Source organism: Sciurus vulgaris, assembly GCF_902686455.1.
Source record: "Sciurus vulgaris genome assembly, chromosome: 17".
Taxonomy (NCBI): Eukaryota; Metazoa; Chordata; class Mammalia; order Rodentia; family Sciuridae; genus Sciurus; species Sciurus vulgaris.
In genome coordinates this window covers 18,711,318-18,726,360 of record NC_136478.1, presented here as the reverse complement: position 1 = coordinate 18,726,360, position 15,043 = coordinate 18,711,318, and the positions used below count along the sequence as shown (strand labels likewise).

Here is a 15,043-nt window from a genome sequence, read left to right as displayed (position 1 = left end):
AAGTATCACTCTATCTATCATTCTTACTGTAACTGATGAAAGCAAGACTCCCAGAAAAATTGACTTGCTGTTTTTGAAATAGTTGGGTAGTAGAAAAAAATGTGAGGATTTAAACCATAGTTTTCTAACTAGGAGGTCTCCACAAATACAGCCTAGTAGTAGGGAATTAATTTCCACACCACTCATAAAGATGATTAGGCTGAAAAAGCAAAATCTGCCAGGAGAGGTTAAAAACCATTTTGCGTGGAATAGAAAAGGCCGAGGCAGAAAAGAATAATATTGGTTCTAGTGGGTGGTCCTGATGGCTTACTGGAGACAAGGACCAGAGAACACTGGTAACTCCTGGGTGGCAGTAACCCAGTAAATGGTCTTCTGGCGGCACAGAGTTTAGGGATGTCTGCCACTGTTTGAATAACTTCTGAGGCCTACAGTCCTGTCATGCTAAACTTGTAATGGTGCAGCTCATGAGCATATAATGTATGTGTAAAGTTAAGGTTCTAATAGTGGGAAACAGAACTCCGAGTGGTTGGTGGTTCAGGGTTTTTCTAATCATCATTCCTAGTGGAATTTAGCATTTTCTTTGTCTAGTTATTAAGGAAAAAAATATATCAGTAGTATGGTATCTTCTTCACCTTTTAGAGGTAATGGCAGATTATCATTAATTTGGCTAATTAAATTGGAAGAGTATTGTGAAATGAAGAAACATGTTGTAGTAAACTTGCCCAAATACTGTTAAGTCACTGATGTGTAATGAAATGATACACAAACGGTATAGCATACTGCATATAATGTCTTACTCTGTGGATATTTTTAAAAGGAATATATTTGCTTGAGTGTGCATAGTTGCACTCTACTAGGATACATAAGAAAGTGATAACTGTAGCCGGGTGTGGCACTGGTTTATAATCCTGCTGCTGGGGAGGCTGATACAGAAGGATTGCCAAGTTCAAAGCCATTTATCGAGGCCCTAAGCAATTTAGCAAGACCCTGTCTCAAAATAAAGGACTGAGAATGTGGCTCAGTGGTTAAGCCCCCCTGGGTTTAATCATCTGTACAGAAAGAAAGAAATGACAGACTGTAAACTGTGGAGGGTGGAACGGGGGAGGGGGGCAAAATGGAGAGAGTTACCACTTTTCAATCTGTACTCTTTATACTTTATAAATTTTATATCATGTGCATCTGTTGCCTGTTACAGAAAAAAGGAAAATTTGTTCCTTTATTTAAAAATATTTTGTTTTAGTTGTAGGTGGACACAATACCTTTATTTTATTTTTTATTTTTATGTGGTGCTGAGGATCGAATGCAGGGCCTCATTCATGCTAGGTGCTCTACCTCTGAGCCACAACCCCAGCCCCAAAGAAAATTTCTTAGTGTTAACACACAATAATGAAAACAGAAGATGCTTAAACATTCTGTCTGCACTCTGGTATATAGGCTGTTTTTTTTAAAATGTGAAACCATTCATTTGTTTTTTTGTTGTTGTTATTGTTTGTTTTGTTTGGTACCAAGGATTGAACCCAGGGGCATTCAACCAGTGAGCCACATCCCCAGCCCTTTTTTGTGTTTTATTTAGAGACAGAGTCTCACTGAGTTGCTTAGCACCTTGCTTTTGCTGAGGCTGGCTTTGAACTCTATCCTCCTGCCTCAACCTCTTGAGCTGCTGGGATTACAGGTGTGTGCCCCCATGCCCAGCCTGGAACCATTTATTTGAAGTTTTATGCAGAGTCTCATTTTATTAAATAGATAAAAGGGGCACTGCTCTGGGTGAAGCAGAGGTAGATGTTTTTCTGATCTTCCTTTGGGGTCGCTTGAGTTTCCCTGTAGGTGGCAAAATGTAATTTGAGGGCATTGATGTGGCAGAGTAAACGTATAAGTTTTGTAATAGACTGACTTTCTGTGCTAGCTCTACTACTTGTTGCCATATGACTGACATTGGGAAAGTTGCTTCTCCTTCAGCCTCATCTACAAGACCTATCTCACCGATTGTTGCTAGCCCAGTACCTGGTGCTTAGGATGGTCACTTAGTAAAAGCGACCTTTACCCTTTCACCCACCTTTCTATGTATTTGACTCTGAACATATCTGCAGTAGCAGTAAAAGCAAGCATATCCTAACTTCAGGCTATAAAACTCAAAGATCATTTTGCCAAGCTCTTTTAGATATTCATGGTTTTTTTGTTTTGTTTTGGTTTGGTTTGGTTAGTCGGTGAGTTTTATCTTTTGAAACAACCAAAAAGAATTTTAAACTTTTCTTTTTTTTTAAATTTTTTATTTGTTTTAGTTATACATGACAGTAGAATGTACTTTGACACATACATACATAATTTCTCATTCTTCTGGTAGAATGTAGAATTACACCAGTTGTATAGTCATATATGCATAGGGTAGTAATGTCCAGTTCATTCTACTATCCTTTCTATCTCCATTACCCCTCCCCTCCCTTTACTTCCCGCTGTCTAATTCAAAGTAACTCTATTCTTCCCTAGTCCCCTCACCCCCAACATATAGTTCTTGATCTGGGTGTTAGTTATGTGGGTTCACTTAGTGAAAATTTATCATTATATACTTAATTTGGCATTTTCTGTACTCTAATGAAAAGAAAAATACCCTCAGATGTTACTCCTCTTAAGTGTTTCCCAATGGTGTCTATGTGTAGAAGTAGCCCAGTGCGTTTTGTGTGTGTGTGTGTGTGTGTGTGTGTGTGTGTGTGTGAAGGAAGATGGTTAATAGTAGTGACAGACCTAGTGCTTTAATCATAGATGAATTAGAAAAATACCTCTGCCATCTGTTTGATGGTAGCTTGTGCACTGTTTCTAGAGACTACCTTCAGCTTGATTGAACTCATAACCTAAAATGTTGTGTTGCACTGCTGCAGTTAATTAGCTCCAAGGTGACAGGGTGCTGAAGGAGATTTCCTTTCATTATCTAGAAAATGGTTTCATTGGGGTAAAGTATAAAGTGTTAGTAAACAAAAGGTTGTTAATGTCAGAATGGGTAAATAATTATATATTCTTTAAGGAGTTTACTACAACTCAGCAAATCATAGGAGAATTTTATGTGCAAACTATTTGGAAATAGAAACAGGCAAAACACTTTATGTGGGTTTTGTATTTGTGTTTTTGAAGCCTTCGATTCTGTGTGGTCCAAGAAAAATTTTCAATCTTTATTTAAATTCTCAAAGACTTTGCTTTTCAAATCATTTAACTCTACACATACTAATGTAAGAAAAAAATGAACACCAGAATTTGTCTGTACTGCTTTCTTGGGACTTGTTTTGGGAAAATGCACATGAGCGTGAACTGGGAATATGAATTCAGACTGAGAGTGAGAGGTGGAAGATTAATGAGGGAGGAAGAAGGAAGAAATGTGCTGTTCTAGTCTTGGTTTGCTTTTACTCTTTGTTTTATAAAAATTACTCTTATCTGCAGGATGTGCTGTTGTTTTAAGCATTTAGAATGTTATTTTAAAAGTTTACATAGGTAAATTGGGACATGATGAGCAATTTTGTTATAACAGTGACAGCACAGGTGCTTACTATGTGCTAGGTGCTGTACATTTTCATTTTTTGCTTTACACCTGATTCTTTTTATTTTCCCCTTCTCTACTAGGGTTTGAACCTACTAGCACTTTACCACTGAGCTACATCCCCAGCACTATTTGTTTTTTATTTTGAGACAGGGTTTCACTAAGTTGTTTAGAGCCTTGCCAAGTTGCTGAGGCTGTCCTTGAACTTTTGAACCTCCTGTCTTGACCTCCTGAGGTGCTGGGATTACAGGTGTGTGCCACTGTGCCTGACTGAATCTCCATTTTTGAAGAACTGAGGCTAAGAAATGTGAGGATAGAAATAAAGAAAGGATAAGAAATGTGCCTAAGGTCACGTTTTTATAAAAAATTATGATACTGTAAAAAAAAAAAAAAAACTATGGCTGTTTCTGCATAACCATGACCAGTAGAGAAACCTCCAGCTGCTAGGAACCATCCTTTGTCACTCATTTGTAGTCATCCCATCATTATTAATATAATTTGAAAATTACTCTTACCCAGGACAAAAGCTGAACTATTCTTTTCCCAAAGTATTATTGGTAGGTTAGTGGTGATTTATAAATACGCAATTAGGATTGATTTTTCTCGGTGTTTCTTCATTGCTCAGCCCCTTTCTAACCTTTATTGACTGAAACCAGATGCTTATATCACCATCTCTGATTCTGCAGAATTGATCTGTCCTTACACATAGTATTGATTGTGTATGGAACATAAATTGTTTTTCTGATGCATATGCATCCACAGCTCTTTTAGTCTGGGATTGTGCTGTATAACTTTAACCTGAGTATTTAATCAAAAAGAACATGTTAAAATGTTGTCGATATGTGTCTGCTAACAAAAATAGTTAAAATCTGCTAGAGGAATACATCAAAATTTTAAGGAAGATTAAAGAAGTTAGGATTTTGAAAGTAAATGAGACTGTCATTTTTGTCTAAATAACATAATTCTCTTAAATGATGACACAAACTGGAAACCCATCTAAACTTGATCTGGGGTATAGCTCAGTGGTAGAATTCATGCTCAGCATACACAAGTCCCTGGGTTCAGTCCCCATTGCCTAAAAATAAAAGCAACAAACTTGATTTTACAGTACAAATGTGATTTCTTGAGACCTTGTTTTAAAGGTCAGAGATGTTCCTTCTGTAAAAACTGTTTTAAATCTTAAGAATAAAATAAGAATTTTATTTTTGGTTGTTTTCAAAAATGACACAGACAGTGGAGACTCAGTTGGTGTTAATAGTACACAGTTCCATTTAAGTAAAGTTATTGTACAGGTAATTGCAGTTAGTCTCAACTGCTAGATTAGTTATAACTAACTAAAAACAAGAACATCCAGGTGAAACATAATGGTGGCTTGAACTAAGATGAGAATGGTAAAGAGAGTCAGAAGTGGTCAGAGTATGAATATTTTTAAAGATATATATTTAAGGATATATTTAAAGAGCCATCAGAATACTTTTGGGACCTAGCACAGTGACACATGCTGAGTCTGAGGCAGGAAGATCACAAGTTAAAGGCCAACTTCACTAAGTTAGTGAGACTTAGTCTCAAGTAATTTTATAAAAAGAATGAGGATATAGCTCAGTGGTAGAATGCCCCTGGGTTTAATCCCCAGTATTTAAAAAACAGATGAAAAAGAATTCAGTCTTGGGTATGGAAGAAAGACATGTTATGAGTTAACAACCAGTAAAATGGTGTTGCCATTATCTACCATAGGAAAACTTGTGTTGGAGAAACCAACAGAACAGATGTTTGTACTTGGCCAACATTTGGAAGCACTCAAGAAAGCTTATAGAGCCGGGCACAGTGGCACATGCCTGTAATCCCAGTGGCTCAGGAGGCTGAAGCAGGAAGATCAAAAGTTCAAAGCCAAAAGTGAGGTGCTAAGTAACTCAGTGATACCCTGTCTCTAAATAAAATAGGGCTGCGGATGTGGCTCAGTGGTCGAGTGCACCTGAGTTTAATCCCCAGTAAACCGCTCTCCCCAAAAAAGAAGAAAAACTCAAATTAGAATTTGTGGAAGAGACTGAAATAAAAGGTTGCATGTAGATCAGAGGGGCACTGTGTTATACAAAAACTTCATATTGCAGAGAATGTCATGCATATAGTTATAAATGTTCTCTATTAGGCAGTGTGCTATAGATGGTTTAAATAGGGCATTCATTCATTCTGCAGTGAACCTTGAAATCCACAGTGTTTATAATTGTCAAGCCTCTTGATTGTTAAATATTTTATAAAGATACTTCTGGGTATTATAAGCATACCAGATTTCCATTTTTGCTTATGAGATAATGTTAGTCATAGTAATTCTGAATTTTATTTCTCAAGGTAAAGATCTCTAGCTAAAATTTACTTGGTAGAGATGAAATAATTACATTTTACAGTTGTGTAATCTATATAACATTTACTTTTCTATGACTCTTATTTCTTTATCTGTAAAATGGAAATAATAGCACCTGTGTCTTACATTGTCAGGAGGGATTAAATTAGTTCATTCATGGAGAGTACTCAGAACAGGGACAAGCATATAGAATAAGTATTCGTGAATGTCAACTATTAGGCTAAAAAGAAGTTTGCTTCTAAGGTGATCGTGCTGATGTGTTAATAAACCTTCTAATTCTGAAACTGTAAACAGATTCTTGTATGTATTTATGATAGTACTCTTTTGAAAATAAAATGGCCTTTATTCTTGACTTTTAAAGAAATGTAGCAAAATAATGTCATACATAATTTTAATTGTTCTTTTGCTAGATACTGGTTGAAAAGTTTTTGATTGGTAAATTTTGTTATATGCAACTGGCTTATATTTTATGTCATATTTTATATATTTAACATTTTTATTTTAAACCACTTTCTAACCCCAAATCACAATTTTGTCATTTCAGGCAAGAAGACAGCAAGACCCTAGTCCTGGTTCCAATTTAGGTGGTGGCGATGATCTCAAACTTCGTTAATAGTTGCACAGCAAATGTGCTGCCCATCTTTACATACACATTGCTTCTAGTTGGCAGAAATAATTCATTGTAAGACCAGAAACTGTGATAACTGGAGGTACTACGGTCTTTTTCTCAACCTAAGGCAGTAAAAGACATCACAAACTGCCATGGTTTTGCACTATGATTATAATACCTACATTTCTAATTTTTAAAGCATGTAGCCAGTAATAATTCAAAATTTTTTTCTATGCAAGCTTACCTTGATGGCATTATTTTAATACAGTTAAAACTATCAATTTGTAAAGCTTTTTCCCTCCATCTTAATTTAAAGTTCATGTCAATTTAAAACAAATTAAATTTTTATCAGAGGGCTTTCTTTAATCAGTTGCTTTTTTTTTTTTTTTTTTTTTTTTTTTGGTACTTTTAGATGTGTCTGTTACAGAGCTTCTTTTTAGATAGGCAATCTTGTTTTGGTTTGGTTTTATTTTCTGCATTTCCTTTTGTATTTTTATTGTCTATAGCATTTAAAAACTGTTTATGTTTGCGTTATTTACAAGCTAGAAACCTAGTAGCGTAGAACTGTCTGCCACGGCCTTCTAACACAAAGTTTACAGTTGTTAAAGTTGCAGTATCCTTTTAAATGCTAATAATCAGCACCCTTTCTTTCCTTTTGAAATATAAAAAATTTAAGTTTTTAACTCTGTAATCTGCCCCAGATATGTTTTAGATTCTGTTTTGTAATCATGAGTTTGGGTGGAGATAGTCTCCATAGATGATAATATTCTACTGAAATGCCTAAAGAAGTCACAGGCTGGCTTCTGTTTTATTCAGGGATTTTTTTAAAAATAATCAGAAAAGGGATACTGGAGCTTCTTCATGTAACAACATATTAAACTGGAGACAGTGATGAATCAGCTACAAAGGTTAATATTGTATTAAAATCATGTTTAAGATAGCTGCTTTTATGTGTGTTTTATAGTGCATGCTTTTGTAAAAACAATACTGGGTAATGAAAGATTAGTCTTAGAAAATGTTCATCTGTGCAGAGGATACATTTTCTTTATTTGGGGGAAACATTCACAGTTATATATGGTATTTTGCAAAAGGACTATTAATAGCACCTTTTGAGGTGAATTAGTGTAAGAATATTTTTTAAATAGGCTTACTGTCAAATTGAGTGCAACTTTTTTTTTAATATAAGACTGGAAGAAAGTGCTAGGTCATTTGGCACATCCTTACAAATACTTTTCATGGTCATATTCATTAAATGTTAATACATTTCTGAATTTTTGCAAAAATGTATTTTATCATAAAATGGCATTATTTTGAAGAGTAGAAAAACTGACACATAATTCAGAAAATGAAAACCGAGTAAGGTCATTGCATTTAAAAAGCATATAAATATACTTGATTGATGAAGAAGGTGTGATTTTTCAATGTATATAGATCTTTTAATTCATAAACAGATATCCTGTATTAGAATAAAAAATATTTGTTATATATTTGAAGTCATGCATGGTAAGGAGTGTGTTTAAATTGTTATAAACAATAATGCATCATAAAAAAAACCATGCTGATCTTTTGTAACTAAATACTATGAATGAATTTGGTTGGTATTTGGTGTTGTGCAGCTCACATGTTTACACACTCAGTGCCCTAATTTCCACTGAGGGAATCGCCTTTTAAGTGATCCTTACAGTGGTGTTTTAAGGTTACTTTATCACAGAGCTCCTTGGTTTTTGACTTCTGCACTTAATTTTTTTTAATAACATGATGATGGTACATTTTTCTCTATTGCTTCCAACTAAGGGCTTTTAGTTCACCAGTAAATTAGATGAAATGTTAATAAATGTTCCTGTTGCCATCCTTCTGTAAATACTGGATTTTCCCATGTCATTTAGTACTGTGTTGCGTCTATCTGTCTTAATGCTGGCATTAAGATTATAAGACCTTTTTCTCCAGTAATGCAGGCTTTGAAAACTACTTTTTTTAAGTTATTGATGCAATTTGATATTTTTCCATAATCCATATTTAAGCAAAATTACATCATTGTATCAGCTTTTCTAAATTCATCTCCATCAAAACTTGCCTTAAGCTACCAGATTGCTTATGCCATCATTAGCCATTCTGTTTGTTATGTTTTACTTTCACAATAAACTTACGTGTAGTGAAAAACAGGTCTTGACTCTTCATTGACATAATTGACCATTTCTGTCCCAGAGTTAGTTATGACATAAAAATTGATTCTATTGTTTCTGAACGATTTTGATCCTGCTTTTTGCCTTATAAAAAAGCAGCAACAGTGACATCTAGTGCTCATTTCTGCTAATTCCAAAGAAGATCTCCCCATCAACCCCCTTTTTCCCCCCAGTGCCAGAAATCAACAGATTTTAAATGTAGAGGTAATGCTGGGTGTGGTGGCACACACCTGCAATCCCAGCTCCTTGGGAGACTGAGGCAGGAGAATCTCAAGTATAAGACCAGCCTGGGCAACTCAGCAAGACTGTGTCTCAAAATAAATAAAAAGTGCTGGTGATATAGCTCAGTGCTAGAGCACCCCTGGGTTCATTCCCCAGTACTGCAAAAAAATAAGAAATAAAAATAAATGTTGCTATCTCAAATGTAACTTCCCAGGGTATATCATGGTTTTATCATCTTAAGAGGTATAACTATAGAGCAGTGACCCTTGGGGAATATTAAAAATTAAACACCCAGATTAGTACCATCACTAGTCATTTTAGGAATATACACTAATTTTTGTTGTGTTGACATTATATCATACATTCTTAGGACTTGTTCCAGCATTTTCTTACACCATATAATTAAGCCTTTTGCTTTAGAATATGATTTTTGCTTGATTGATAATGAACAAGTTGTTCATCAGATTTACTGCAAATAACCAAAATACCTTTAAATGCTGAATCAACACATTAAGGAAATTCTAACAAGTAGGATTCATACTCCAAGGCTTAATTTCAAAAATTGAGCAGTAACAGCATGATTTTAAAAAGTATATCACTTCTAGAAACAGGTATTAGGATATGCTTATTCTGGGCTGCTTTGTGAAAAATACCTTACTTTTTATGCCTCATTTAGCAATGGGGAGCTTTTCAAACTATATGCCTTAATTCATTGCTGCATAACACATTACCCAAAAATTTGGCAACTTAAAGCAATATTGATTATCTCAGAATTTCTATGGGTCATGAATCTAGAAGTAGTAAGTTCAGTAATTCTGGTTCTGGGTCTCATGAGTTAACCCAGGCCACAGTCATCTGAATACTGAACTGGTTAAAGAATCCTCTTCCAGTTGGTAAAGTGCTTGCCTTACAAGTACAAGGCCCTGGGTTCGATCCCCAGCACCGCAAAAAAAAAAAAAAAAAAAAAAGAATCCTCTTCCAGCCTCACTGATCAGTCATTGACTGCCCTCAGTTCGGTTCCTGGTATCTATTAGACAAATAACCTTGATTCCTTACTAAGAGTTAACACAGTTGCCATGTGAGTCTCTCCATAAAGCAGCTCATTGTATGTCAGTGGGCTTCCCCTAGGACAAATGATCCAAGGGAGCATTTGTCCAATATGAAACCACAGTCCTCTAAATAACAATCTTGGGCTTCCATAGGTTCCCTATTGAAATCGAATCACTAGATCTGGCCCGCACTCAAAGGGGAGGAGCATTAAGCATCTCCTGAAGGAAGGGATGTCAAAGATTGTGGGCATTTTTTTTAAACTACCACATATTACCATATGTATAAAAGTGAATTTACAAGACAACTACTAAACTTTGTAGTTTAAACTTACAAACGTTTTTTAAAGGTAATGTTACAGTCTTTCACAGATTTCAAGGAATAAGTTCCCCTAGATAGCATCAGCTCCTTTTCTTGCATCACCACCACCATTTGTGGCATTTCAAAAACGTACCAAAGTTCAAACGTTGGATGGGATCAAGGATTGAAATTGCAGCTGTCTGTTTAAATGTAGGATACTTTAAAACAGGTGACTGTTTTAGTCAACGCTCAGCTTTTGATTAGAACAGTGTAAGCAACTTACAGTTATTGGCCTTAGCTGGGCGTGGTGGCACTTGCCAGCAATCCCAGTGGCTCAGGAGGCTGAGGCAGGAAGATTGTGAGTTCAAAGCCAGCCAAGCAACTTGGGTCATGTCTCAGAACATAAAAAGGGCTAGGGATGGGCTGGGGTTGTGGCTCAGTGGCAGAGTGCTTACCTAGCATGTGTGACACACTGGGTTCAATTCTCAGCACAGCATATAAGTAAAGGTCTATTGACAACTAAAATAGTTTTTTTAAAAAAAGGACTAGGGATGTGACTTAGTGATTAGGTGCCCCAGGGTTCAATTCTCAGTCCAAAAAAAAAAAAAAAAAAAAAAGGATTATAGACCTTATTCAGGTTTCAGAAACTTTAGGGAAATATGAGTAAATAAAAATATAGAGAGGAAAATTTTTGAGTATAGAAGATAATTGATATCTACACTGCCCAGTATGGTAATATGGCTATTAAGCACATGAAATACATCTAATACAACTAAAGAATTTATTGTTTATTAAACTTTAATGTAAAAATTGAGGTGGTGTTAAACATTTTTCTGTTAAAACATTGTTTTGGGGAGGACAACATTGCACTTCAGCCTTTTCAAATTTAGTGCTCAAGTTGTGATGTTACTGTTAGTGTAAAATACCAGATATCAAAGTTCTAGTATATAAAAGAATCTCACTAGTTTTTAATTTTGACTACATATTAAAATTGTTATTTTTAACACACAGGGTTATATTGGTATTTGATACATTGAGTTAAATACATTATTTAGTTTTTTTCATTTTAATGTGACTAGAAAATCCTAAGGAAAATCTTAATATTGGTTCATCAGTATTAAGATTATAAGTGAGTAAGTACATAGATCATAAAAATGGAAGAAAATGTAATAGAAAATGTTGAGGCTCAATTGCTATTATTTTTTTAAGGCTAAAACAATGATTGGGCTGGGGAGATAGCTCAGCTGGTAGAGTGCTTGCCTCACAAGCACAAGACCCTGAGTTCGATCCCCAGTACTGCAAAAAAAAAAAGAAGAAAGAAAAAAAGATTATTTGCTCCCTAGGATCATTTAAGGGAATTAATACATATCCATTGCCCAAAATAGACATGGTTGGTGCTCCTCAGAGAAGCAACAGTCTGGCCCCAAAACTGACCCAAAGCAGTAGGAACCTTTTAAGTTAATTTGGACGTATCGCCTGTTACAGTACATCTATTCTGGTCTAGATGGTTTTAAAAAAAAAAAAAAAAATTGGCTTTCCTGAGGAGATATCTGAACTGAGATCTGAAGTGTGGCAGACATGTCACAGCTAGAAAAGATGACACAAGAATTGTAGGTAACCAGTCAGTTTGAGAAACGGCATCAGAGTATGATCACAACATGGAAGGGGCTGCATCCGTGAGACAAATCCGAAAGGGTCAGCAGAGACCAGGATAGAAGTCACAAGTAGTGCTGGACTGACTGCCAGCCATGCGAAAACTGGGACCATTGCTAAGGGTGAAACCACAGAGGGGTTGTGAGCTTGATAGAATGGGTATTTGAGAAAATTCATTTTGGTTGATTAAAGAGAAGACTAGAAGCAGAAACTTTGTTGCACTTGACCATAAAGTGACCTGATAGAGAGATTTAAGGTTAGCCTAGTGGACTTGGAGACATTTCAGAGCTAAGAGGGAAAGTACAGGTAACATAATTTTTAAATTTCCTGGTTTCTCTTATAGTCAGAACAGGCTGGTTGTGTTGCCTTAAACACACACACAATATATATATATGCGCACACACACACACACACACATTTTAATTGGTTTAAAAGATCCTTTATGTGCTGGGCACATTGGCACACACCTGTGATCCCAGCAGCTTAGAACCTGAGGCAGGAGGTTTGCAAATTCAAAGCCAGTCTTGGTAACTTGGCCAGTCCCTGTGAACTCTATCTCAAAATAAAAATAATAAGCACTAGGGATGTGGCTCAGAGGTGAAGTGCCTCTGGGTTCAATGCCTAGTACCAAAAAAAAAAAAAAAAAAAAAAAATTAGCCTTTATATGATAAACATCTATCAGTCTAGTTGACCTAGGTTGACGGCAAAACTGGAACATGAACAGCCATTGTGAAAGAACCAAGAAAATAGTGTCATGAAAGGAGTAGTGGCTTTGGAAATGCCTGAAATTGACACATGTCCTCTGTTTTCAATGGACCAAGCTAGTTACAACCACCCCCAACTCAGTTGGGTGGCGAACTGCAGGTCTACTTTTTGCCCAGAAAGGAGTCAATATTTGTGAATAACTAATAATTACCATGGATCCCTATTTCAAAGATTAAATATTTTGGGTTGGGGATGTAGCTCAGTGGTAGAGTACTTGCCCAGCATGCTCAAGGCCCTGGATTCAATCCCTAGTAGGGGCAGTGTGTCTGGGGGTGCGGGACACAGGACCTTACTCTTCTCAAGAAAAATATATTTATCATGGGGTCGTCCCCACTAGTCCCACATTTTGTTAGAATCCTAGACTCTCCTTGTATGCCTTCTACCATACAGGGGTTAATATATGGCAGGGGGTGGAGGGCGAGGAATAAGGACAGGATACACTTCAGAAAGAGAAGTGACCAGTCTCTTATCTATGAAACATCACGGGAAGACCATTCAAGGGTCCTATACTCTGACAGGGTGTGTTCTTTGTAAGGCTTTTAAGCTTGTTACATTTCTTGATTTCCAAGTAATCACATTTGACAGTTGTACCAAAAGGAGTAGCATCCTTGCAGCCTCTGCCCCACTTTCCTGAGTGACACCACTATCCATCTAGCTACTCAAACTGGATGTCTTTACTCTTGACTCCCATTCTCCCTCGTCTTCTACATCCAACCTGTAAAATTCTGCCAATGGATTCCATCAAGTCTATTCTGTTTTATATATATATGTTTTTATATATATATATATTTCAGTTACACACAAAGCATTTGCCTGGAAGTACTTTTATAAGAGCAGATCTAACAAATCTCTGAGGTAGGTATGATCATTTCACAGATAAGGAAACTTAAGGCATGGTGAAGTTAAGTAATTTGGCCAAGATACAGAGTATTAAGTGATAGAACTAGGATTCAGTTTCTCAGTCCATGAGCTTAAATATTGTGCTCTGTCCTGAGCTGTCCCTGTATGTCTGGTTTGAACTGCTGCCATGACTACCTGTCTTTCTGAATACACTTCAATATTTCTGAACATACCCACGCTCAGTTTAGGGCAATGGCTGTTAGAGGCATTCTGAGTTGGCCTATTTACCTGAAGCATTTGCTTCTATTTGATGTATTAGGCTCTGGGTTATGGCTTCCTGGTACTATCATCCCAAAGCTGTCAGTCTATAAATACCTGATAAACTTTTGTTGTTGGCTAATGTTCACAGACATCTACTTCCTTATTATCCCAATAGGGAATTTCTTGGGGGCTTTCTCTACCTTATTCTTCCTGTTATTTGGTTTATCCAAACTAAAAAAATCATTTTCATTTTGTTATACAGAGGCTTGTGACTTTCTCTTTGTCTTGCCTCTCCCATAAGGCTACCTGGCCTACCCCATCTCAATTCAGATCCTACTCCCCTTTCTTCACTAAAAATAAGACCTGTTAAGTGTTTTTTATTTTATTTTTAAACTTTTTCAGTACCAGGGATTTAACCCAGTGGTGCTCTACCACTGAGCTACATCCCCAGCCCTTTTTATCGTTTACTTTTGAGACGGTATTGCTAAATTGCCCAAGCTGACCTCAAACTTGAAATCATCCTGCCTCAGCCTCCTAAGTAGTTAGGATTACAGGCTTGTGCCACTACACCTGGCCCTCCTAGAGTTTTAAATAGAACTATTATTCCAAGTCTGGTTGGATTTAAGTTCAATTCAAATACTTTTTTAGTTGACTAAGACTACTTTTGCCAACTTTTTCCCAGGTTGTCTTCTCAAGCTATTAAAGCCCAGTGCTCAACTAAACTTTCTTAGACACATGTTATTAATACTTGCCATGATAAGGGTAAATAAAGATCCCCTGATCCCTGTTTCCTTCCCATGTTGGCATTGACAATTTTTTTGAAATGTTTGAAAACAAATTCCTCAAATGTTCTTCCATATTGGTATAGCTAATGCTTGTTTTTTGGTTTTTGTTTTTGTTTTTGTTTTTGTCTTGTTTTGTTTTGTTTTAAACAGAGAGAAAAAAGTTTTTTCTTCCCTTGGAATTTCTTCCAAATCAACTTATAGGAGCACTTTGTTTTCTAAAAGTATCTTATTGTACTCATCTGAGTTTATTTAGCCACTTCCCTACTGGACGTCCCAGTGACCCAGTTCTGTTATTATGGCATATGATGCTGCATTGGACTTGCTACTCTGTTTTAATGCCAGTAGCAGTGACTTCAAATATTTATGGGACCTCCCATTTTACACTTTGTTGCCAATGCTTTATGGTCTTGAGCAAATCCTTGGCATTCTCTGTGCCTCCGTTTCCCCATCTATGAGTGAGGGAGGAACTCCTCTAGCAGGTTCAGTCTGAACTTC

General features: G+C 36.3%; 1 protein-coding gene across 5 annotated transcripts in view; it reads left to right on the top strand.

The window, feature by feature from the left end:
* The window catches only part of CBFB (core-binding factor subunit beta), a gene marked incomplete at its 3' end in the record, with an annotated part of 50,117 nt that extends 41,445 nt beyond the window's left edge, over positions 1-8,672 (top strand). For 3 of the 5 annotated variants that reach the window (XM_079117861.1, XM_079117860.1, XM_079117862.1), the window contains exon 6: positions 6,427-8,672. In XM_079117861.1, the coding sequence (XP_078973987.1) occupies positions 6,427-6,495 (69 nt within the window). The other 2 variants (XM_079117859.1, XM_079117863.1) reach the window with 2 other exon arrangements.
* Positions 8,673-15,043: the final 6,371 nt, after the last annotated feature.